Below are 26,142 nucleotides of genomic sequence, written 5' to 3'. Positions count from 1 at the left end.
TTGGGTGTGGTTACCTCCTTGTAACTCTTCTCAATCACCCCCTCTGCCTCCCGGATGATCCGAAGTTCATCCAGCTTCAGCTCCAGTTCCCTAACACGGTCTTTGAGGAGCTGAAGTTGGGTGCACTTCCCGCAGGTATAGTCAGCGGGGACACCGGTGGTATCCCTCACCACCCACATCCTACAGGAGGAGCATGTAACTGGCCTAGCCTCCATCCCCTCTTACCTGACAGAATATAGCTGCCCTGTGGACTAACTAGATCTCCGCCCACCGACCCTGCTCCCAGTCAGCTACACTTTCTGTAAACTCCTGGCTCTCTTCGCACTCTTTGCGGAAATGTCGGAAACAAAATGAAAGGAGCGCCTTACTCCCTCCTCACCTAACTCCCTTGGTCACCAAACTCTCACTATCACACTCAAATGCACCAAATTCAGCACTCAGTGCAAACAAAGTCTGCACTGTAGGGGATCACTTTTATACTGTGAATCTCGCCTCTGAAAACTGGCCAAATCCAATTAACTAATTAACAAGCTCCAGCTGCAAGTGCCTACAAGTAGAAGCCGGTTTAAAGCTTATTGAAAATTCACCTTCTTCTAAACCAAACAGCAACTTTTAAGTTAATTAACTAAATAAAAGAAAGACTAAACTTTAGATAAAAATGAAGCCTTATACTCCCTTGGTCACCAAACTCTCACTATCACACTCAAATGCACCAAATTCAGCACTCAGTGCAAACGTTCGAGTAAATCTCCCTCCTGAAATGAAAATGAAAATGGCTTGTCACAAGTAGGCTTCAAATGAAAAGCCCCTAGTCGCCACATTCCGGCGCCTGTTCGGGGAGGCTGATACGGGAATTGAACCGTGTTGCTGGCCTGCCTTGGTCTGCTATAAAAGCCAGCGATCTAGCCCTGTGCTAACCCAGCCCCCTCCGAGGCCTCGGCATTCCTTCGCCCGGGAGCGGGTCCCAAAATCGGACGCAGCTGGGATCTAGCCGCCGATCTGGAAAGTCGGGGTGAAGGAGGCAGGATGAGCTTGTACCTGACGAGTTTCCCTTGTCGGTTTTGAGGTCGGGGTGTAATCCGGGGATCGCGTTGGGGGCTGGCTGCCCTTTCCTCTTCGGTCCCTTTGCTACGGGCGGAGTATTCGGATCTGCGGAAGAAACAGATGTGGGAGTCGGTCGATCTCTCGGGCAGTCGGACAGGTCAGCGGGGGGGGGGGGGGGCACGGGAGCGGGGGGCACGGGGGCAGCCGTTCTCGAATGGGTGCGTGATTAAAGGGTCTTTCAACACAGCATCAAACGCTCCCATCACAACAACAACCTGCATTTATATAGCACCGGCAACCGGGGGTAAATATTCCAGCGCTTCACAGGGGCGATCATCAGGCACAAACCCCAGCACTGGATCCAGGCTCGGACATATTAGGGACAGGATATCGGTCAAAATATCTGAAATCTCTCACCCCTGGTTTTAAGCAGCGTCTTAAAGAGCGAGAGAGAGACAGAGAGAGAGAGACAGAGCGAGAGACAGAGCGAGAGAGAGAAACAGAGAGAGAGACAGAGAGAGAGACAGAGCGAGAGAGAGAAACAGAGAGAGAGACAGAGCGAGAGACAGAGAGAGACAGAGAGAGACAGAGAGAGACAGAGAGAGAGAGACAGAGAAAGAGAGAGACAGAGAGAGAGAGAGAGGGAGGGAGAGAGACAGAGAGAGAGAGAGAGACAGAGAGAGAGACAGAGAGAGAGACAGAGAGAGACAGAGAGAGAGAGAGACAGAGAGAGAGAGAGACAGAGAGAGGGACAGAGAGAGACAGAGAGAGAGAGACAGAGAAAGAGAGAGACAGAGAGAGAGAGAGAGGGAGGGAGAGAGACAGAGAGAGAGAGAGAGACAGAGAGAGAGAGAGAGACAGAGCGAGAGACAGAGCGAGAGAGAGAGCGAGAGACAGAGAGAGACAGAGAGAGAGAGAGACAGAGAGAGGGACAGAGAGAGACAGAGACAGAGAGAGAGACAGAGCGAGAGACAGAGCGAGAGAGAGAGCGAGAGACAGAGAGAGACAGAGAGAGAGAGAGACAGAGAGAGGGACAGAGAGAGACAGAGAGAGAGAGACAGAGAGAGAGAGAGAGGGAGAGAGAGAGACAGAGAGAGAGACAGAGAGAGAGACAGAGAGAGAAACACAGAGACAGAGCGAGAGAGAGACGGGGGCTGGATTCTCCGATTCTGGGGCTATCTGCCCGCGCCGGCCTGGAAATGGTCGTGTTTTACGCCCGAACAATTGGCATAAAATGCCCACTGATCCTCGGTTTTGCTGTGAGTTGGCGGGACGGGCAGCGCAGAGCACCCGGCTCCAGCTGCCCGATACGGCCCGCAGATTCGCCAGCTCCGTGGCTGTGCGTCGCCCCTTGTAGCGCACAAAGACTCCGAGAGACGAATAGAGTGAAGTCGATGAGGCTTTATTAAGCGTGACTGTTCCCCCGCAGTTCAGTAGTACACTGCCTGCGGGGGAGGACTCCTGGTTCTTATGCTCCGCCTTCAGGGCGGAGCTAGAGGTCAACGGCCAACCAGGACCCGGGATCTGTCAGCCAATGACATCACGGCTTCACAGTCCCACATGACCCCTAATGCATACTACCACATTCACCCCTTGTTAAAAATGAACCCGGCGGGGTGATGCTTCGCATGGTGGTAAGGGTTTACAAGGCTGGTCCTGGGAGGAAAACTTTCGCATGTTATTACAGTATGTACAAGGTTTTTTTTGTTTCGAACTATTTACAGTAAATGTGAGGAGAAAAAGACAAAATGTTCTCGTTAAAAGTCCACATATTGTAGTGTTAGATCGACGCCACGAGTCGGTCGGGCGGTCTGGTCGTCCGTGTCGATCGCCTCGGCCCCGGTGGTGGTGGTGCTTGTTCCGGTGTTGTCGTCTCCGGGAGCCTTACGGTTTCAGCTTGGGCTTCACTCCTGGTCGGGTCTGGGAGGAGGACCGATCCTCCTGGGAAGGGGGCGGTCGCGGGGTGCGGCGGTGGCAGGAAGGGGGTGATTGGTGTCGGGGGGGGGGGGGTGTGCGTGTTGCCGGCGGGCGCCAGATCTCGCAGGGAGACCGTGTCCTGTCGGCCGTCGGGGTACTCCACGTAAGCGTACTGCGGGTTCGCGTGAAGGAGGTGAACCCTTTCGACCAACGGGTCCGACTTGTGCGCCCGCACATGTTTTCGGAGCAAGATGGGTCCTGGGGCCGCCAGCCAGGTCGGCAGCGACGTTCCAGAGGAGGACTTCCTGGGGAAGACAAGGAGGCGCTCATGAGGCGTTTGGTTAGTGCTAGTACACAGTAGCGACCGGATGGAGTGGAGGGCGTCCGGGAGGACCTCCTGCCACCGTGAAACTGGGAGGTCCCTGGACAGTAGGGCCAGTAGGACGGTCTTCCAGACCGTGCCGTTCTCCCTCTCTACTTGCCCGTTCCCCCGGGGGTTGTAGCTGGTCGTCCTGCTCGAGGCTATGCCCTTGCTGAGCAGGAACTGGCACAGCTCGTCACTCATGAAGGAGGGCCCCCTGTCGCTGTGGATATATGCGGGGCAACCAAACAGTGTGAATATGGTGCCAAGGGCTTTAATGACTGTGGCCGCTGTCATGTCGGGGCAGGGGATGGCGAAGGGGAAACGAGAGTACTCGTCCACCACGTTCAGGAAGTATGCGTTGCGGTCGGTGGAGGGGAGGGGTCCTTTGAAATCCAGACTAAGGCGTTCAAAGGTGCGGGAAGCCTTAATCAGGTGCGCACCATCCGGCCTGAAAAAGTGCGGTTTGCATTCCGCGCAGATGTGGCAGTTCCTTGTGACTGTACGGACCTCCTCCAAAGAGTATGGGAGGTTGCGGGACTGAATAAAGTGGTAGAACTGAGTGACCCCCGGGTGGCAGAGGTCTTCGTGGAGGGTTTGGAGGCGGTTAATTTGTGCGTTGGCACATGTGCCGCGGGATAGGGCATCGGACGGCTCGTTCAGCGTTCCGGGACGATACAAGATCTCGTAGTTGAAGGTGGAGAGCTCGATCCTCCACCTTAAGATCTTGTCATTTTTAATTTTGCCCCGCTGTGCATTATCGAACATGAAGGCTACCGACCGTTGGTCCGTGAGGAGAGTGAATATCCTGCCGGCCAGGTAATGCCTCCAATGTCGCACAGCTTCCACTATGGCTTGGGCTTCCTTTTCCACTGAGGAGTGGCGGATTTCTGAAGCGTGGAGGGTTCGGGAGAAAAAGGCCACGGGTCTGCCCGCTTGGTTAAGGGTGGCCGTTAGAGCTACGTCGGAGGCGTCGCTCTCGACCTGGAAGGGGAGGGACTCGTCGATGGTGCGCATCGTGGCCTTTGCGATATCCGCTTTGATGCGGCTAAAGGCCTGGCAAGCCTCTGTCGACAGGGGTAAGGTTGTGGTCTGTATTAGGGGGCGGGCCTTGTCTGCGTACTGGGGGACCCACTGGGCGTAGTATGAAAAGAACCCCAGGCAGCGTTTCAGGGCTTTTGAGCAGTGCGGGAGGGGAAATTCCATGAGGGCGCACATACGTTCAGGGTCGGGGCCTATTATCCCATTGCGCACTACGTAGCCCAGGATGGCTAGCCGGTTGGTGCTAAAACGCACTTGTCCTCGTTATATGTGAGGTTCAGGGCGGTAGCGGTCTGGAGGAACTTTTGGAGGTTGGCGTCGTGGTCCTGCTGGTCGTGGCCGCAGATGGTTACATTGTCGAGATACGGGAACGTGGCCCGCAACCCGTGCTGGTCAACCATTCGGTCCATCTCCCGTTGGAAGACCGAGACCCCGTTTGTGACGCCAAATGGGACCCTTAGGAAATGGTATAATCGCCCGTCTGCCTCGAAGGCTGTGTACTTGCGGTCACTTGGGCGGATGGGGAGCTGATGGTAGGCGGACTTGAGGTCCACGGTGGAGAAGACCTTATATTGGGCAATCCGATTGACCATGTTGGATATGCGGGGGAGAGGGTACGCGTCTAGTTGTGTGTACCTGTTGATGGTCTGGCTATAGTCAATGACCATCCTTTGCTTCTCCCCGGTCTTTACTACTACCACCTGGGCTCTCCAGGGACTATTGCTGGCCTGGATTATGCCTTCCTTCAGTAGCCGCTGGACTTCGGACCGAATGAAGGTCCGGTCCTGGGCGCCGTACCGTCTGCTCCTAGTGGCGACGGGTTTGCAATCCGGGGTGAGGTTTGCAAACAAGGATGGGGGCTGAACCTTGAGGGTTGCGAGGCCGCAGATAGTGAGTGGGGGTATTGGGCCGCCGAATTTGAAGGTTAGGCTCTGTAGATTGCACTGGAAGTCTAATCCCAGTAATGTGGGGGCGCAGAGTTGGGGAAGGACGTAGAGCCTGTAGTTCTTAAACTCCCTCCCTTGCACCGTTAGGGTAACTATGCAGAACCCTTTGATCTGTACGGAGTGGGATCCTGCAGCTAGGGAAATCTTTTGTGCGCTGGGACGGATGGTCAAAGAACAGCGTCTTACCGTGTCGGGGCGGATAAAGCTCTCCGTGCTCCCGGAGTCGACCAGGCATGGTGTCTCGTGCCCGTTTATCAGTACCGTTGACGTCGTCGTCTGGAGCGTCCGGGGCCGTGCTTGGTCCAGCGTCATTGAAGCCAGACGTGGTCGTAATGGTTGAGCGTCTTCTTCGAACCCCGTGGAGCCGTCAACGCTGGGGTCCGTTGTTGCCGTCCAAGATGGCGTCGGGGGTGAACAAGATGGCTGCCCCCATGCATCGCACATGGCTGGGGGGTCACAAGATGGCGGCGGGGGTGGACAAAATGGCCGCCCCCATGCATCGCACATGGCTGGAGGGTCACAAGATGGCGGCGGGGGTGGACAAAATGGCCGCCCCCATGCGTCGTACAGGTCTGGGGTGGTCCAAGATGGCGGCGCCCCTCCTCCCAACATGGTGGCCGGGACCCAAAATGGCGGCGCCTGCGGGTCGCACATGGGGCGCTGGGGGGGTTGGGGAGCGTTAGGAACACGCAGGGCTCCCTGTTCTCCCGGGACAGCGGCGACCTCGCGGGACCGGCACACAACCGCGAAATGGCCCTTTTTCCCGCAGCTCTTACAGATCGCTGCGCGGGCCGGGCAGCGCTGCCGGGGGTGTTTCGCCTGGCCGCAGAAATAGCAGCGGGCGCCCCCGGTGCGACTTGGCGTTTGAACCGCGCAAGCCTGTGGGGTGTCCAGGGGGGGGGGGTGGGTTTGTCGCGACGGGTGCGTACGGAGCCCAATGGGCTGCCGCGCGGTCGGGGCCGTAGGCGCGGCTGTTTCGCGCGGCCACGTCTAGGGAGGCTGCTAGGGCCCGTGCATACTACCACACCCCTGCCCCGAACAAAGTCCCCCCCAGCCCACGGGTCGGCCCTCCCCCCAACTGTGGCGGTGGAGGACTGATTCCGCAGCCCCGGCAGGGAGCGGGGAGAATGTGGGACTCGCTCCCACGGGGAGTGGGGAGAATGTGGGACTCGCTCCCACGGGGAGCGGGGAGAATGTGGGACTCGCTCCCACGGGGAGTGGGGAGAATGTGGGACTCGCTCCCACGGGGAGTGGGGAGAATGTGGGACTCGCTCCCACGGGGAGTGGGGAGAATGTGGGACTCGCTCCCACGGGGAGCGGGGAGAATGTGGGACTCGCTCCCACGGGGAGCGGGGAGAATGTGGGATTCGCTCCCACAGGGAGTGGGGAGAATGTGGGACTCGCTCCCACGGGGAGCGGGGAGAATGTGGGACTCGCTCCCACGGGGAGCGGGGAGAATGTGGGACTCTCTCCCACGGGGAGCGGGGAGAATGTGGGACTCGCTCCCACGGGGAGTGGGGAGAATGTGGGACTCGCTCCCACGGGGAGTGGGGAGAATGTGGGACTCGCTCCCACGGGGAGTGGGGAGAATGTGGGACTCGCTCCCATGGGGAGCGGGGAGAATGTGGGACTCGCTCCCACGGGGAGTGGGTAGAATGTGGGACTCGCTCCCACGGGGAGTGGGGAGAATTTGGGACTCGCCCCACTGGGAGAATGTGGGACTCGCTCCCACGGGGAGTGGGGAGAATGTTGGACTCGCTCCCACGGGGAGTGGGGAGAATGTGGGATTCGCTCCCACGGGGAGTGGGGAGAATGTGGGACTCGCTCCCATGGGGAGTGGGGAGAATGTGGGACTCACTCCCACAGGGAGTCGTCAAGGAGAATAGAACTGAGGCACTGAAGGCATGGAAAGAGGGGGGATATGGGGCAGGGACATCAGTAGATACACCGAATGGCCTGTCTGTGTACAGGAGTCTCTGTGTAATTCAAACTCGGATCTCCCCTGACAATGATCGCTGTTTGAGGGAACCTGCGGATGGGAATGAGCGCACTGTCCATGTTCGCTGTTCCTGGCAGGTTGTCTGGGGGTGAGAATATTCCGGTTGAGAGCGTCCTGTGGAGGGGTTCCCACATAGACAGCGAACCCCCGTTCACGGAGACATCTGTCTGTCGAGGTGCGTCAGACAGCAGCAGATTGTGCGTCAGTCACGCTGATCTGCGAATATTTATTGAGTTTGTCCTTTCACTGACCCGTGGGACAGGCGAGATTATTCACAACAATGACAGTGGGCGAAATTCTCCGGTATCGGCGCGATGTCCGCCGACTGGCGCCCAAAACGGCGCAAATCAGTCGGGCATCGCGCCGCCTCAAAGGTGCGGAATGCTCCGCATCTTTGGGGGCCGAGCCCCAACCTTAAGGGGCTAGGCCCGCGCCGGACATATTTCCGCCCCGCCAGCTGGCGCGGAAATGACATCTCCGGGCGGCGCATGCGCGGGAGCGTCAGCGGCCGCTGACAGTTTCCCGCGCATGCGCAGTGGAGGGGGTCTCTTCCTCCTCCGCCATGGTGGAGACCGTGGCGAAGGCGGAAGGGAAAGAGTGCCCCCACGGCACAGGCCCGCCCGCGGATCGGTGGGCCCCGATCGCGGGCCAGGCTACCGTGGGGGCACCCCCCCCGGGGCCAGATCGCCCCGCTCCCCCCCCCAGGAGCCCGCCCACGCCATCTTGTCCCGCCGGGACGGTAGGTGGTTCAATCCACGCCGGCGGGACAGGCATTCTAGCAGCGGGACTTCGGCCCATCCGGGCCGGAGAATCGCGGGGGGGGGGCCCGCCAACCGGCGCGGCGCGATTCCCGCCCCCGCTGAATATCCGGTGCCGGAGAATTCGGCAACCGGCGGGGGTCGGAGAATCTCGCCCCGTGTATTCATCCAAAACGCAGATTCCGTAACATTGCGTCCCCGTCAACGGACCTCTCACAATATCTTTCCCTCAAACACCATCTCCACTCAGAGGGTCAGTACTGCGGGAGTGCCGCACTGTCAGAGGGTCAGTACTGAGGGAGTGCCGCACTGTCAGAGGGTCAGTACTGAGGGAGTGCCGCACTGTCAGAGGGTCAGTACTGAGGGAGTGCCGCACTGTCAGAGGGTCAGTACTGAGGGAGTGCCGCACTGTCAGAGGGTCAGTACTGAGGGAGTGCCGCACTGTCAGAGGGTCAGTACTGAGGGAGTGCCGCACTGTCAGAGGGTCAGTACTGAGGGAGTGCCGCACTGTCAGAGGGTCAGTACTGAGGGAGTGCCGCACTGTCAGAGGGTCAGTACTGAGGGAGTGCCGCACTGTCAGAGGGTCAGTACTGAGGGAGTGCCGCACTGTCAGAGGGTCAGTACTGAGGGAGTGCCGCACTGTCAGAGGGTCAGTACTGAGGGAGTGCCGCACTGTCAGAGGGTCAGTACTGAGGGAGTGCCGCACTGTCAGAGGGTCAGTACTGAAGGAGTGCCGCACTGTCAGAGGGTCAGTACTGAGGGAGTGCCGCACTGTCAGAGGGTCAGTACTGAGGGAGTGCCGCACTGTCAGAGGATCAGTACTGAGGGAGTGCCGCACTGTCAGAGGGTCAGTACTGAGGGAGTGCCGCACTGTCAGAGGGTCAGTACTGAGGGAGTGCCGCACTGTCAGAGGGTCAGGAGTGAGGGAGTGCCGCACTGTCAGAGGGTCAGTACTGAGGGAGTGCCGCACTGTCAGAGGGTCAGTACTGAGGGAGTGCCGCACTGTCAGGGGGTCAGTACTGAGGGAGTGCCGCACTGTCAGAGGGTCAGTACTGAGGGAGTGCCGCACTGTCAGAGGGTCAGTACTGAGGGAGTGCTGCACTGTCAGAGGGTCAGTACTGAGGGAGTGCCGCACTGTCAGAGGGTCAGTACTGATGGAGTGCCGCACTGTCAGAGGGTCAGTACTGAGGGAGTGCCGCACTGTCAGAGGGTCAGTACTGAGGGAGTGCCGCACTGTCAGAGGGTCAGTACTGAGGGAGTGCCGCACTGTCAGAGGGTCAGTATTGAGGGAGTGCTGCACTGTCAGAGGGTCAGTACTGAGGGAGTGCCGCACTGTCAGAGGGTCAGTACTGAGGGAGTGCCGCACTGTCAGAGGGTCAGTACTGAGGGAGTGCCGCACTGTCAGAGGGTCAGTACTGAGGGTGTGCCGCACTGTCAGAGGGTCAGTACTGAGGGAGTGCCGCACTGTCAGAGGGTCAATACTGAGGGAGTGCCGCACTGTCAGAGGGTCAGTACTGAGGGAGTGCCGCACTGTCAGAGGGTCAGTACTGAGGGAGCGCCGCACTGTCAGGGGGTCAGTACCGAGGGAGTGCCGCACTGTCAGAGGGTCAGTACTGAGGGAGTGCCGCACTGTCAGAGGGTCAGTACTGAGGGAGTGCTGCACTGTCAGAGGGTCAGTACTGAGGGAGTGCCGCACTGTCAGAGGGTCAGTACTGAGGGAGTGCCGCACTGTCAGAGGGTCAGTACTGAGGGAGTGCCGCACTGTCAGAGGGTCAGTACTGAGGGAGTGCTGCACTGTCAGAGGGTCAGTACTGAGGGAGTGCCGCACTGTCAGAGGGTCAGTACTGAGGGAGTGCCGCACTGTCAGAGGGTCAGTACTGAGGGAGTGCCGCACTGTCTGAGGGTCAGTACTGAGGGAGTGCCGCACTGTCAGAGGGACAATACTGAGGGAGTGCCGCACTGTCAGAGAGTCAGTACTGAGGGAGTGCCGCACTGTCAGAGGGTCAGTACTGAGGGAGTGCCGCACTGTCAGAGGGTCAGTACTGAGGGAGTGCCGCACCGTCAGAGGGTCAGTACTGAGGGAGTGCCGCACTGTCAGAGGGTCAGTACTGAGGGAGTGCCGCACTGTCAGAGGGTCAGTACTGAGGGAGAGCCGCACTGTCAGAGGGTCAGTACTGAGGGAGTGCCGCACTGTCAGAGGGTCAGTACTGAGGGAGTGCTGCACTGTCAGAGGGTCAGTACTGAGGGAGTGGTGAACATAGTTATTCTCCGTGTAGTTTGACGAAAGCTCTGAACATCGTGTAGCATCATTACCTCCAATTTGCATTTCTATCCCTCGGGATTTGAGGAAGATTCCATTTGCTGATTTAATGAGTTGAGGTACCTGTTCATTAGGCAGTGAGAGATTTCTGGAGCTGTTGTTGGAGGTCCCCAAGGGGGTCGTGACTGTATTCAGTCCGGTCTCTCTCCTGTATCCGGAAACAGCACATTGGGTAATATTGGGGGCTTTGTCTGAGCTCGCAGACCAAGGCAAGCATCATCTACCCACACAATCCAGCAACCAGAAGCTGCCTGTGAGTGTGTGTGTGTGTGTGTGAGTGTGTGAGAGGGTGTGTGTGTGTGTGTGTGTGTGTGAGTGTGTGTGTATGTGTGTGTGCGTGTGTGTGTGTGTGTGTGTGAGTGTGTGTGTGTGTGTAAGCATGTGTGAGTGAGTGTGAGTGTGTGTGAGTGTGTGTGTGTAAGCGTGTGTGAGTGAGTGTGTGAGTGTGTGTGTGTAAGCGTGTGTGAGTGAGTGTGTGTGAGTGTGTGTGTGTAAGCGTGTGTGTGTAAGCGTGTGTGAGTGAGTGTGTGAGTGTGTGTGTGTAAGCGTGTGTGAGTGAGTGTGTGAGTGTGTGTGTGCGTGTGTGTGTAAGCATGTGTGAGTGTGTGTGTGCGTGTGTGTGTAAGCATGTGTGAGTGAGTGTGTGTGAGTGTGAGTGTGTGTGAGTGTGAGTGTGTGTGTGTGTGAGTGTGTGTAAGCATGTGTGAGTGAGTGTGAGTGTGTGTGTGTGAGTGTGTGTGAGTGTGTGTGTGTGAGTGTGTGTGTGTGTGTAAGCATGTGTGAGTGAGTGTGAGTGTGTGTGTATGTGTGTGTGCGTGTGTGTGTGAGTGTGTGTGTGTGAGTGTGTGTGTGTGTAAGCGTGTGTGAGTGAGTGTGAGTGTGTGTGTGAGTGTGTGTGTGTGAGTGAGTGTGTGTGTGAGTGTGTGTGTGTGTGTGAGTGAGTTAGTGTGAGTGTGTGTGTGTGAGTGTGTGTGTGTGTGTGTGAGTGTGAGTGTGTGAGTGTGTGTAAGCATGTGTGAGTGAGTGTGAGTGTGTGTGTGTGCGTGTGCGTGTGTGTGTGAGTGTGTGTCTGTGTGAGTGAGTGTGTGTGAGTGTGTGTGTGTGTGTGTGAGTGTGTGTAAGCATGTGTGAGTGAGTGTGAGTGTGTGTGTGTGTGAGTGAGTGTGTGAGTGTGTGAGTGAGTGAGTGAGTGAGTGTGTGTGTGTGTGTAAGCATGTGTGAGTGTGTGTGAGTGTGTGTGAGTGTGAGTGTGTGAGTGTGTGTGTGTAAGCATGTGTGAGTGAGTGTGTGTGTGTGAGTGAGTGAGTGTGAGTGTGTGTGTGAGTGTGTGTGAGTGAGTGTGAGTGTGTGTGAGTGTGTGTGTGTGAGTGTGTGTGAGTGTGTGTGTGTAAGCATGTGTGAGTGAGTGTGTGTGAGTGTGTGAGTGAGTGTGTGTGAGTGTGTGTGTGTAAGCATGTGTGAGTGAGTGAGTGTGTGTGTGTGTGTGTGTGAGTGAGTGAGTGAGTGTGTGTGTGTGAGTGTGTGTGTGTGTGTAAGCATGTGTGAGTGAGTGTGAGTGTGTGTGTGAGTGTGTGTGTGTGAGTGAGTGTGAGTGCGTGTGTGTGTGTAAACATGTGTGAGTGAGTGAGTGTGAGTGTGTGTGTGTGTGTGTGTAAGCATGTGTGAGTGAGTGTGAGTGTGTGTGAGTGTGTGTGTGTGTGCAAGCATGTGTGAGTGAGTGTGTGTGTGAGTGTGTGTGTGTGTAAGCATGTGTGAGTGAGTGTGTGTGAGTGTGTGCGTGTGTGTGTGTGTAAGCATGTGTGAGTGAGTGTGAGTGTGTGTGTGTGTGTAAACATGTGTGAGCGAGTGTGAGTGCGTGTGTGTGTGAGTGTGCGTGTGTGTGTGTGAGTGTGTGTGTAAGCATGTGTGAGTGAGTGTGAGTGTGTGTGTAAGCATGTGTGAGTGAGTGTGAGTGTGTGTGTGAGTGTGTGTGTAAGCATGTGTGAGTGAGTGTGTGTGTGTGTGTGTGTGTGTGTGTGAGTGTGGGCGGCACGGTAGCACAGTGGTTAGCACTATTGCTTCCCAGCACCAGGGACCCGGGTTCGATTCCCGGCCTCGGGTCACTGTCTGTGCGGAGTCTGCACGTTCTCCCCGTGTCTGCGTGGGTTTCCTCCGGGTGCTCCGGTTTCCTCCCACAAGTCCCGAAAGACGCGCTGTTAGGTGGATTGGCCATTAAAAATTGCCCTTCGTGTTGGGTGGGGTCACTGGGTTATGGGGATAGGGTGGAGGTGTTGACCTTGGGTAGGGTGCTCTTTCCAAGAGCTGGTGCAGACTCGATGGGCCGAATGGCCGCCTTCTGCACTGTAAATTCTGAGTGTGTGAGGGCCTCACCTCGCGTCCTGTCTGCCTCCCTGATGCCCAACCCTCTCAGCACTCACTCTCACTCCGTTGGGTGTCGTCTGACAGATGGGGATCGGGGGGGGGGGGGGGGGGGGGGGGGGGGGAGCGGAAGGTACCCCCCCCCGCCCCCCCAACCAACCCCCCCACATGTACCCCAGGCAGCCCGGGTCACTGGGAGTGAGCGCGATCCCCGAGGCTGACGTGTCCCCCTCGCCCGGGGGCTTCCAGGGGCTGTTGTGTTGCCCTCGGGCCCCCCTGAGGACAGCGCCCCTCTGAGGATTAAACCTGGCCCCTCAGTTGACCTCAGCCCCACAAGGTGACAACCCCTTTAACCTAACAGCCCCCGAACGCCACGGCTTAACCCGGGGTTAACGTGGCTCCGGAGGAGTTGGTGCTGTCAGGGCCGCACCATGTGACAAGTGAGGCCTATAGGGAAGGCCTCTGCTCAGAGACAAGATAAGCTGCAATTTAGCCACGGGATTCTATTAGTCTTGTTGTCAGGAGGATTTAGTGAGAGTGAATCACTCCACTCGGCCTGTTCATTCGCCTCTTATTGCTTTGTGAACTTTTATTTACACAGCCAGGGAATTATGGCTAATTCACCCAACTCTCCCACAAGGCCTTAAACCAACTCCCCCCCCCCCCCCCCCCCGCGCCCCCCCCCCCCGCCCCCCCGCGCCCCCCCCCCCCCCGCGCCCCCCCCGCCGGCTCTCCTCTCCAGGCCAGGGAGGCCCGGGGGAGCTCAGACTGGGTATCGCAGGCCTAAGTAGGCCGCAGGCCCCGTGCAGGGAAGGCCTTCCTCGCAGGCCTTTCCTGAACCGACCCCCCCTCCCCCCGCCCCTACCCCTCACCCTCCCCCCCACCCCCTCACCCTCCCCCCGTGCCCCTCCCCCTCCCCCCCCCCCCCCCCCCACGCCACAGGTCTGTCATAATATACACCAGTATATCATGGTGCAGACGCACACACACTGATGGACATGCAGTGGGACCAAACAGCATACACAGCACCGCAGCCAATCACCAGCGAGAGCACACGCTCTATAAAGACAGGGGACGGGAGAGTTCCCGCTCATTCTAGTAGCAGCCAGCTCGAAGCACAGAGCTCACAGCCTGCAACACAGACATTCACCATGTGCTGAGTGCATCACCATAGCTAGTGATGGGACAGGGTCCACAGTTAAGCTGGTATTGCTCATACCCACGTTTACAGTATGTTAGCATAGTTGAACAGTTAATAAAACAGCGTCACACCACTTCCAGCATGTTGGCCTGTTTGTGAACCAGAACCCCCGACACGACAAGGCCTACCTTTCCATGTTCACGCTGAGGCCGGGACGACACTCACCTTGTCCAACCTTGAGGGTCACCTTCATCTTCTTTGTGTTGCAGGCTCCTCCATGGCGGTTTTCGAGCCCACCTTCATCGCCCTTGGAGGTGGCTGTGGACAAAAACAAACAGAATGTCGGAGGGTGCGGAATATCCGCAGGACATTCGTCTGCAGGAGGGAAACCTTCGCCCAACTCTGTCCCTAAGCTGGAGTCTCTTTACACAGAGGTTATACCACACTGACTGAGGCTATTCTGCCCATCTGCTTCACATCCTCACCCAACACCTCACTCTGATATCTCCCTCACTCTGATATCTCCCTCACTCTGATATCTCCCTCACTCTGATATCTCCCTCACTCTGATATCTCCCTCACTCTGATATCTCCCTCACTCTGGAATCCCCTCACTCTGGAATCCCCCTCACTCTGATATCTCCCTCACTCTGATATCTCCCTCACTCTGATATCCCCCTCACTCTGATATCTCCCTCACTCTGATATCCCCCTCACTCTGATATCCCCCTCACTCTGGAATCCCCCTCACTCTGGAATCCCCCTCACTCTGATATCTCCCTCACTCTGATATCTCCCTCACTCTGATATCTCCCTCACACTGATATCCCCCTCACTCTGATATCTCCCTCACTCTGATATCTCCCTCACACTGATATCCCCCTCACTCTGATATCTCCCTCACACTGATATCTCCCTCGCTCTGGAATCCGCCTCACTCTGATATCTCCCTCACTCTGATATCTCCCTCACTCTGATATCTCCCTCACTCTGATATCTCCCTCACACTGATATCCCCCTCACTCTGATATCTCCCTCACTCTGAATCCCCCTCACTCTGATATCTCCCTCACACTGATATCTCCCTCACTCTGGAATCCCCCTCACTCTGATATCTCCCTCACTCTGAATCCCCCTCACTCTGGAATCCCCCTCACTCTGATATCTCCCTCACTCTGATATCCCCCTCACTCTGATATCCCCCTCACTCTGATATCTCCCTCACTCTGATATCCCCCTCACTCTGATATCACCCTCACTCTGATATCCCCCTCACTCTGATATCCCCCTCACTCTGATATCTCCCTCACTCTGATATCTCCCTCACTCTGGAATCCCCCTCACTCTGGAATCCCCCTCACTCTGATATCTCCCTCACTCTGATATCTCCCTCACTCTGATATCTCCCTCACTCTGATATCTCCCTCACACTGATATCCCCCTCACTCTGATATCTCCCTCACTCTGGAATCCCCCTCACTCTGATATCTCCCTCACACTGATATCTCCCTCACTCTGGAATCCCCCTCACTCTGATATCTCCCTCACTCTGGAATCCCCCTCACTCTGGAATCCCCCTCACTCTGATATCTCCCTCACTCTGATATCCCCCTCACTCTGATATCCCCCTCACTCTGATATCTCCCTCACTCTGATATCCCCCTCACTCTGATATCACCCTCACTCTGATATCCCCCTCACTCTGATATCCCCCTCACTCTGATATCTCCCTCACTCTGATATCTCCCTCACTCTGGAATCCCCCTCACTCTGGAATCCCCCTCACTCTGATATCTCCCTCACTCTGATATCTCCCTCACTCTGATATCTCCCTCACTCTGATATCTCCCTCACTCTGGAATCCCCCTCACTCTGGAATCCCCCTCACTCTGATATCTCCCTCACTCTGATATCTCCCTCACTCTGGAATCCCCCTCACTCTGGAATCCCCCTCACTCTGGAATCCCCCTCACTCTGGAATCCCCCTCACTCTGATATCTCCCTCACTCTGATATCCCCCTCACTCTGATATCTCCCTCACTCTGATATCTCCCTCACTCTGATATCTCCATCACTCTGATATCCCCCTCACTCTGATATCTCCCTCACTCTGATATCTCCCTCACTCTGATATCTCCCTCACTCTGATATCTCCCTCACTCTGATATCTCCCTCACTCTGGAATCCCCCTCACTCTGGAATCCCCCTCACTCTGATATCTCCCTCACTCTGACTCTGATATCTCCCTCACTCTGATATCTCCCTCACTCTGATATCTCCCTCACTCTGATATCTCCCTCACTCTGATATCTCCCTCACTCTGATATCCCCCTCACTCTGATATCTCCCTCACTCTGATATCTCCCTCACTCTGATATCTCCCTCACTCTGATATCTCCCTCACTCTGGAATCCCCCTCACTCTGATATCTCCCTCACTCTGATATCTCCCTCACTCTGATATCTCCCTCACTCTGATATCTCCCTCACTCTGATATCTCCCTCACTCTGATATCCCCCTCACTCTGATATCTCCCTCACTCTGATATCTCCCTCACTCTGATATCTCCCTCACTCTGATATCTCCCTCACTCTGATATCTCCCTCACTCTGGAATCCCCCTCACTCTGATATCTCCCTCACTCTGATATCTCCCTCACTCTGATATCTCCCTCACTCTGATATCTCCCTCACTCTGGAATCCCCCTCACTCTGATATCTCCCTCACTCTGACTCCGATATCTCCCTCACTCTGGAATCCCCCTCACTCTGATATCTCCCTCACTCTGATATCTCCCTCACTCTGATATCTCCCTCACTCTGATATCTCCCTCACTCTGGAATCCCCCTCACTCTGATATCTCCCTCACTCTGATATCTCCCTCACTCTGATATCTCCCTCACTCTGATATCTCCCTCACTCTGATATCTCCCTCACTCTGGAATCCCCCTCACTCTGATATCTCCCTCACTCTGACTCCGATATCTCCCTCACTCTGGAATCCCCCTCACTCTGATATCTCCCTCACTCTGGAATCCCCCTCACTCTGATATCTCCCTCACTCTGATATCTCCCTCACTCTGATATCTCCCTCACTCTGATATCTCCCTCACTCTGATATCCCCCTCACTCTGATATCTCCCTCACTCTGATATCTCCCTCACTCTGATATCTCCCTCACTCTGATATCTCCCTCACTCTGGAATCCCCCTCACTCTGATATCTCCCTCACTCTGATATCTCCCTCACTCTGATATCTCCCTCACTCTGATATCTCCCTCACTCTGGAATCCCCCTCACTCTGATATCTCCCTCACTCTGACTCCGATATCTCCCTCACTCTGGAATCCCCCTCACTCTGATATCTCCCTCACTCTGGAATCCCCCTCACTCTGATATCTCCCTCACTCTGATATCTCCCTCAATCTGATATCTCCCTCACTCTGATATCTCCCTCACTCTGATATCTCCCTCACTCTGGAATCTCCCTCACCCAGCCTGCTCATCGCTGGCTCCCTCCCTCCCTCAGACCCCTCGCTCCCTCACCCAGCCTCGCTCCCTCACCCAGCCTCGCTCCCTCACCCAGCCTCGCTCCCTCACACAGTCTCGCTCCCTCATTCAGACACCCCACTCCCTCACCCAGCCTCGCTCCCTCGCCCAGCCTCGCTCCCTCACTCCCCCTGGTATCTCCCTCACCAAGCCTCGCTCCCTCACTTGACGCCTCGCTCCCTCACCCAACCTCGCTCCCCCACCCAGCCTCGCTACCTCACCCAGCCTCGCTCCCTCACTCAGACACCCCACTCCCTCACCCAGCGTCGCTCCCTCGCCCAGCCTCGCTCCCTCACTCCCCCTGGTATCTCCCTTACCCAGCCACGCTCCCTCACTAGACGCCTCGCTCCCTCACCCAGCCTCGCTACCTCACTGAGCCTCGCTCCCTCACCCAGCCTCGCTCCCTCACCCAGATTCGCTCCCTCACCCAGCCTCGCTCCCTCACCCAGCCTCGCTCCCTCGCCCCGCCTCGCTCCCTCACCCAGCCTCGCTCCCTCACTCAGACACCCCACTCCCTCACCCAGCCTCGCTCCCTCACCCAGATTCGCTCCCTCACTCAGACATCTCGCTCCCTCACCCAGCCTCGCTCCCTCACCCAGCCTCGCTCCATCACAGAGCCTCGCTCCCTCACTCAGACACCCCACTCCCTCACCCAGCCTCGCTCCCTCAACCAGCCTCGCTCCCTCACTCAGACACCCCACTCCCTCACCCAGCATCGCTCCCTCACTAGACGCCTCGCTCCCTCACCCAGCCTCGCTCCCTCACTCAGACACCCCACTCCCTCACCCAGCCTCGCTCCCTCACTAGGCGCCTTGCTCCCTCACCTAGCCTCGCTCTCTCACCCAGCCTCGCTCCCTCACTAGACGCCTCGCTCCCTCACCCAGCCTCGCTCCCTCACTAGACGCCTCGCTCCCTCACCCAGCCTCACTCCCTCACTCAGACACCCCACTCCCTCACCCAGCCTCGCTCCCTCACTAGGCGCCTTGCTCCCTCACCTAGCCTCGCTCCCTCACTCAGCCTCGCTCCCTCACTAGACGCCTCTCTCCCTCACCCAGTCTCGCTCCCTCACCCAGATTCGCTCCCTCACCCAGCCTTGCTCCCTCGCCCAGCCTCGCTCCCTCACCCAGATTCGCTCCCTCACTCAGACACCTCAGTCCCACACTCAGCCTCGCTCCCTCACCCAGCCTCGCTCCCACACTCAGCCTCGCTCCCTCACCCAGCCTCGCTCCCACACTCAGCCTCGCTCCCTCACTCAGACACCCCGCTCCCACACTCAGCCTCGCTCCCTCACTCAGACACCCCACTCCCTCACCCAGCCTCGCTCCCTCACCCAGCCTCGCTCCTTCACCCAGCCTCGCTCCCTCACCCAGATTCGCTCCCTCACTCAGACACCCCGCTCCCTCACCCAGCCTCGCTCCCTCACCCAGCCTCGCTCCCTCACCCAGATTCGCTCCCTCACTCAGACACCCCGCTCCCTCACCCAGCCTCGCTCCCTCACCCCGCCACGCTCCCTCACCCAGCCTCGCTCCCTCACCCAGCCTCGCTCCCTGACTAGACGCCTCGCTCCCTCCATCAGACACCCCGCTCCCTCACCCAGATTCGCTCCCTCACTCAGACACCCTGCTCCCTCACCCAGCCTCGCTCCCTCACCCAGCCTCGCTCCCTCACTCAGACACCCCGCTCCCTCACCCAGCCTAGCTCCCTCACCCAGATACGCTCCCTCACTCAGACACCTCGCTCCCTCACCCAGCCTCGCTCCCTCACCCAGCCTCGCTCCCTCACCCTGCCTCGCTCCCTCACCCTGCCTTGCTCCCTCACTCAGACACCCCACTCCCTCACCCAGCCTCGCTCCCTCACCCAGCCTCGCTCCCTCACCCAGCCTCGCTCCCTCAGACCCCTCACTCCCCCTGGTATCTCCCTGACCCAGCCTCGCTCCCTCACCCAGCCTTGCTCCCTCACCCAGCCTCGCTCCCTCACCCAGCCTCGCTCCCTCACTCAGACACCCCGCTCCCTCACCCAGCCTCGCTCCCTCACTCAGACACCCCAGTCCCTCACTCAGCCTCGCTCCCACACTCAACCTAGCTCCCTCACTAGACGCCTCGCTCCCTCACCCAGCCTCGCTCCCTCACTCAGCCTCACTCCCTCACCCAGCCTCGCTCCCTCACCCAGCCTCGCTCCCTCACTCAGACACCCCACTCCCTCACCCAGCCTCGCTCCCTCACCCAGATTCGCTCCCTCACTCAGACACCTCGCTCCCTCACCCAGCCTCGCTCCCTCACCCAGCCTCGCTCCCTCACCCTGCCTCGCTCCCTCACCCTGCCTCGCTCCCTCACTCAGACACCCCACTCCCTCACCCAGCCTCGCTCCCTCACCCAGCCTCGCTCCCTCACCCAGCCTCGCTCCCTCACCCAGCCTCGCTCCCTCACTCAGACACCCCACTCCCTCACCCAGCCTCGCTCCCTCACCCAGCCTCGCTCCCTCACCCAGCCTCGCTCCCTCACTCAGACACCCCACTCCCTCACCCAGCCTCGCTCCCTCACCCAGCCTCGCTCCCTCAGACCCCTCACTCCCCCGGTATCTCCCTGACCCAGCCTCGCTCCCTCACCCAGCCTCGCTCCCTCACCCAGCCTCGCTCCCTCACCCAGCCTCGCTCCCTCACTCAGACACCCCAGTCCCTCACTCAGCCTCGCTCCCACACTCAGCCTAGCTCCCTCACTAGACGCCTCGCTCCCTCACCCAGCCTCGCTCCCTCACTCAGCCTCACTCCCTCACCCAGCCTCGCTCCCTCACCCAGCCTCGCTCCCTCACTCAGACACCCCGCTCCCTCACCCAGCCTCGCTCCCTCACTCAGACACCCCACTCCCTCACCCAGCCTCGCTCCCTCACCCAGCCTCGCTCCCTCACCCTGCCTCGCTCCCTCACCCTGCCTCGCTCCCTCACTCAGACACCCCACTCCCTCACCCAGCCTCGCTCCCTCACCCAGCCTCGCTCCCTCACCCAGCCTCGCTCCCTCACTCAGACACCCCACTCCCTCACCCAGCCTCGCTCCCTCACCCAGCCTCGCTCCCTCAGACCCCTCGCTCCCTCACTCCCCCTGGTATCTCCCTGACCCAGCCTCGCTCCCTGACCCAGCCTCGCTCCCTCACCCAGCCTCGCTCCCTCACCCAGATTCGCTCCCTCACTCAGACACCTTGCTCCCTCACCCAGCCTCGCTCCCTCACCCAGCCTCGCTCCCTCACCCTGCCTCGCTCCCTCACCCTGCCTCGCTCCCTCACTCAGACACCCCACTCCCTCACCCAGCCTCGCTCCCTCACCCAGCCTCGCTCCCTCACCCAGCCTCGCTCCCTCACTCAGACACCCCACTCCCTCACCCAGCCTCGCTCCCTCACCCAGCCTCGCTCCCTCAGACCCCTCGCTCCCTCACTCCCCCTGGTATCTCCCTGACCCAGCCTCGCTCCCTGACCCAGCCTCGCTCCCTCACCCAGCCTCGCTCCCTCACCCAGCCTCGCTCCCTCGCCCAGACACCCCGCTCCCTCACCCAGCCTCGCTCCCTCACCCAGCCTCGCTCCCTCACCCTGCCTCGCTCCCTCACCCAGCTTCGCTCCCTCACTGAGCCTCGCTCCCACACTCAGACACCCCGCTCCCTCACCCAGCCTCGCTCCCTCACCCAGCCTCGCTCCCTCACTCAGACACCCCACTCCCTCACTCAGCCTCGCTCCCACACTCAGCCTCGCTCCCTCACTAGACGCCTCGCTCCCTCACCCAGCCTCGCTCCCTCACCCAGATTCGCTCCCTCACTCAGACACCCCACTCCCTCACCCAGCCTCGTTCCCTCACCCAGCCTCGCTCCCTCACCCAGCCTCCCTCCCTCACGAGACGTCTCGCTCCCTCACCCAGCCTCGCTCCCTGACTAGACGCCTCGCTCCCTCACTCAGACACCCCGCTCCCTCACCCAGATTCGCTCCCTCACTCAGACACCCTGCTCCCTCACCCAGCCTCGCTCCCTCACCCAGCCTCGCTCCCTCACTCAGACACCCCGCTCCCTCACCCAGCCTAGCTCCCTCACCCAGATACGCTCCCTCACCCAGCCTCGCTCCCTCACCCAGCCTCGCTCCCTCACCCTGCCTCGCTCCCTCACCCTGCCTTGCTCCCTCACTCAGACACCCCACTCCCTCACCCAGCCTCGCTCCCTCACCCAGCCTCGCTCCCTCACCCAGCCTCGCTCCCTCACTCAGACACCCCACTCCCTCACCCAGCCTCGCTCCCTCACCCAGCCTCGCTCCCTCACCCAGCCTCGCTCCCTCAGACCCCTCACTCCCCCTGGTATCTCCCTGACCCAGCCTCGCTCCCTCACCCAGCCTTGCTCCCTCACCCAGCCTCGCTCCCTCACCCAGCCTCGCTCCCTCACTCAGACACCCCGCTCCCTCACCCAGCCTCGCTCCCTCACTCAGACACCCCAGTCCCTCACTCAGCCTCGCTCCCACACTCAGCCTAGCTCCCTCACTAGACGCCTCGCTCCCTCACCCAGCCTCGCTCCCTCACTCAGCCTCACTCCCTCACCCAGCCTCGCTCCCTCACCCAGCCTCGCTCCCTCACTCAGACACCCCGCTCCCTCACCCAGCCTCGCTCCCTCACTCAGACACCCCACTCCCTCACCCAGCCTCGCTCCCTCACCCAGATTCGCTCCCTCACTCAGACACCTCGCTCCCTCACCCAGCCTCGCTCCCTCACCCAGCCTCGCTCCCTCACCATGCCTCGCTCCCTCACCCTGCCTCGCTCCCTCACTCAGACACCCCACTCCCTCACCCAGCCTCGCTCCCTCACCCAGCCTCGCTCCCTCACCCAGCCTCGCTCCCTCACCCAGCCTCGCTATCTCACTCAGACACCCCACTCCCCTCACCCAGCCTCGCTCCCTCACCCAGCCTCGCTCCCTCACCCAGCCTCGCTCCCTCACTCAGACACCCCACTCCCTCACCCAGCCTCGCTCCCTCACCCAGCCTCGCTCCCTCAGACCCCTCACTCCCCCGGTATCTCCCTGACCCAGCCTCGCTCCCTCACCCAGCCTCGCTCCCTCACCCAGCCTCGCTCCCTCACCCAGCCTCGCTCCCTCACTCAGTCACCCCGCTCCCTCACTCAGACACCCCGCTCCCTCACCCAGCCTCGCTCCCTCACTCAGACACCCCAGTCCCTCACTCAGCCTCGCTCCCACACTCAGCCTAGCTCCCTCACTAGACGCCTCGCTCCCTCACCCAGCCTCGCTCCCTCACTCAGCCTCACTCCCTCACCCAGCCTCGCTCCCTCACCCAGCCTCGCTCCCTCACTCAGACACCCCGCTCCCTCACCCAGCCTCGCTCCCTCACTCAGACACCCCACTCCCTCACCCAGCCTCGCTCCCTCACCCAGATTCGCTCCCTCACTCAGACACCTTGCTCCCTCACCCAGCCTCGCTCCCTCACCCAGCCTCGCTCCCTCACCCTGCCTCGCTCCCTCACCCTGCCTCGCTCCCTCACTCAGACACCCCACTCCCTCACCCAGCCTCGCTCCCTCACCCAGCCTCGCTCCCTCACCCAGCCTCGCTCCCTCACCCAGCCTCGCTCCCTCACTCAGACACCCCACTCCCTCACCCAGCCTCGCTCCCTCACCCAGCCTCGCTCCCTCAGACCCCTCGCTCCCTCACTCCCCCTGGTATCTCCCTGACCCAGCCTCGCTCCCTGACCCAGCCTCGCTCCCTGACCCAGCCTCGCTCCCTCACCCAGCCTCGCTCCCTCGCCCAGACACCCCGCTCCCTCACCCAGCCTCGCTCCCTCACCCAGCCTCGCTCCCTCACCCTGCCTCGCTCCCTCACCCAGCCTCGCTCCCTCACTGAGCCTCGCTCCCACACTCAGACACCCCGCTCCCTCACCCAGCCTCGCTCCCTCACCCAGCCTCGCTCCCTCACTCAGACACCCCACTCCCTCACTCAGCCTCGCTCCCACACTCAGCCTCGCTCCCTCACTAGACGCCTCGCTCCCTCACCCAGCCTCGCTCCCTCACCCAGATTCGCTCCCTCACTCAGACACCCCACTCCCTCACCCAGCCTCGTTCCCTCACCCAGCCTCGCTCCCTCACCCAGCCTCCCTCCCTCACTAGACGTCTCGCTCCCTCACCCAGCCTCGCTCCCTCACCCAGCCTCGCTCCCTCACTAGACGCCTCGCTCCCTCACCCAGCCTCGCTCCCTCACCCAGCCTCGCTCCCTCACCCAGCCTCGCTCCCTCACCCAGCCTCGCTCCCTCACCCAGCCTCGCTCCCTCACTAGACGCCTCGCTCCCTCACCCAGCCTCGCTCCCTCACCCAGCCTCGCTCCCTCACCCAGATTCGCTCCCTCACTCAGACCCCTCGCTCCCTCACCCAGCCTCGCTCCCTCACCCTGCCTCGCTCCCTCACCTAGCCTCGCTCCCTCACCCAGCCTCGCTCCCATACTCAGACACCCCACTCCCTCACCCAGCCTCGCTCCCTCACCCAGCCTCGCTCCCTCACCCAGCCTCGCTCCCTCACCCAGCCTCGCTCTCTCACCCAGCCTCGCTCCCTCACCCAGCCTCGCTCCCTCACCCAGCCTCGCTCCCTCACCCAGCCTCTCTCCCTCACCCAGCCTCTCTCCCTCACCCAGCCTCTCTCCCTCACCCAGCCTCGCTCCCTCACCCAGCCTCGCTCCCACACTCAGCCTCTCTCCCTCACCCAGATTCGCTCCCTCGCCCAGCCTCGCTCCCTCACCCAGCCTCGCTCCCTCAATCAGACACCTCGCTCCCTCACCCAGCCTCGCTCCCTCACCCTGCCTCGCTCCCTCAATCAGACACCTCGCTCCCTCACCCAGCCTCGCTCCCTCACCCTGCCTCGCTCCCTCACCCAGCCTCGCTCCCTTACCCAGCCTCGCTCCCTCACCCAGCCTCGCTCCCACACTCAGCCTCTCTCCCTCACCCAGATTCGCTCCCTCGCCCAGCCTCGCTCCCTCACCCAGCCTCGCTCCCTCACCCAGCCTCGCTCCCTCACCCTGCCTCGCTCCCTCACCCAGCCTCGCTCCCTCACCCAGCCTCGCTCCCTCACCCAGCCTCGCTCCCACACTCAGCCTCTCTCCCTCACCCAGATTCGCTCCCTCGCCCAGCCTCGCTCCCTCACCCAGCCTCGCTCCCTCACCCAGCCTCGCTCCCTCACCCAGCCTCGCTCCCTCACCCAGCCTCTCTCCCTCACCCAGCCTCGCTCCCTCACCCAGCCTCGCTCCCTCACTCAGACACCCCACTCCCTCACCCAGCCTCGCTCCCACACTCAGCCTCGCTCCCTCACTCAGACACCCCGCTCCCTCACTCAGCCTCGCTCCCTCACCCAGCCTCGCTCCCTCACCCAGCCTCGCTCCCTCACTCAGCCTCGCTCCCTCACCCAGCCTCGCTCCCTCGCCCAGCCTCGCTCCCTCGCCCAGCCTCGCTCCCTCACCCAGCCTCGCTCCCTCACCCAGCCTCGCTCCCTCACTCAGACACCCCACTCCCTCACCCAGCCTCGCTCCCTCACCCAGCCTCGCTCCCTCACCCAGCCTCGCTCCCTCGCCCAGCCTCGCTCCCTCGCCCAGCCTCGCTCCCTCGCCCAGCCTCGCTCCCTCGCCCAGCCTCGCTCCCTCGCCCAGCCTCGCTCCCTCGCCCAGCCTCGCTCCCTCGCCCAGCCTCGCTCCCTCGCCCAGCCTCGCTCCCTCGCCCAGCCTCGCTCCCTCGCCCAGCCTCGCTCCCTCGCCCAGCCTCGCTCCCTCGCCCAGCCTCGCTCCCTCACCCAGCCTCGCTCCCTCACCCAGCCTCGCTCCCTCACCCAGCCTCGCTCCCTCACCCAGCCTCGCTCCCTCACCCAGCCTCGCTCCCTCACCCAGCCTCGCTCCCACACTCAGCCTCTCTCCCTCACCCAGATTCGCTCCCTCGCCCAGCCTCGCTCCCTCACCCAGCCTCGCTCCCTCACCCAGCCTCGCTCCCTCACCCAGCCTCGCTCCCTCATCCAGCCTCTCTCCCTCACCCAGCCTCGCTCCCTCACCCAGCCTCGCTCCCTCACTCAGACACCCCACTCCCTCACCCAGCCTCGCTCCCACACTCAGCCTCGCTCCCTCACTCAGACACCCCGCTCCCTCACTCAGCCTCGCTCCCTCACCCAGCCTCGCTCCCTCACCCAGCCTCGCTCCCTCACTCAGCCTCGCTCCCTCACCCAGCCTCGCTCCCTCGCCCAGCCTCGCTCCCTCGCCCAGCCTCGCTCCCTCACCCAGCCTCGCTCCCTCACCCAGCCTCGCTCCCTCACTCAGACACCCCACTCCCTCACCCAGCCTCGCTCCCTCACCCAGCCTCGCTCCCTCACCCAGCCTCGCTCCCTCGCCCAGCCTCGCTCCCTCGCCCAGCCTCGCTCCCTCGCCCAGCCTCGCTCCCCTCGCCCAGCCTCGCTCCCTCGCCCAGCCTCGCTCCCTCGCCCAGCCTCGCTCCCTCGCCCAGCCTCGCTCCCTCGCCCAGCCTCGCTCCCTCGCCCAGCCTCGCTCCCTCGCCCAGCCTCGCTCCCTCGCCCAGCCTCGCTCCCTCGCCCAGCCTCGCTCCCTCGCCCAGCCTCGCTCCCTCGCCCAGCCTCGCTCCCTCGCCCAGCCTCGCTCCCTCGCCCAGCCTCGCTCCCTCGCCCAGCCTCGCTCCCTCGCCCAGCCTCGCTCCCTCACCCAGCC

The 26,142-nt window shown here is 60.6% G+C and overlaps 1 protein-coding gene across 1 annotated transcript in view; it reads right to left on the bottom strand.

Annotated features, from left to right (window-relative positions):
- Positions 1–913: 913 nt before the first annotated feature.
- The window catches only part of LOC140404551 (ephrin-B1-like), a 536,635-nt gene continuing 511,406 nt past the window's right edge, over positions 914–26,142 (bottom strand). Inside the window, exons 3-4 of the mRNA XM_072493154.1 lie at positions 14,112–14,204; positions 914–1,149 (exon numbers count right to left, since the gene is read on the bottom strand). Coding sequence (XP_072349255.1) covers positions 914–1,149; positions 14,112–14,204 — 329 coding nt within the window. The remainder of the gene's footprint in view (positions 1,150–14,111; positions 14,205–26,142) is intronic.

The sequence above is a fragment of the Scyliorhinus torazame genome, chromosome 31 (assembly GCF_047496885.1).
Source record: "Scyliorhinus torazame isolate Kashiwa2021f chromosome 31, sScyTor2.1, whole genome shotgun sequence".
Taxonomy (NCBI): Eukaryota; Metazoa; Chordata; class Chondrichthyes; order Carcharhiniformes; family Scyliorhinidae; genus Scyliorhinus; species Scyliorhinus torazame.
The sequence above is the reverse complement of the archived record's forward strand: the minus strand, read 5'-3'. Positions and strand labels throughout refer to the sequence as shown.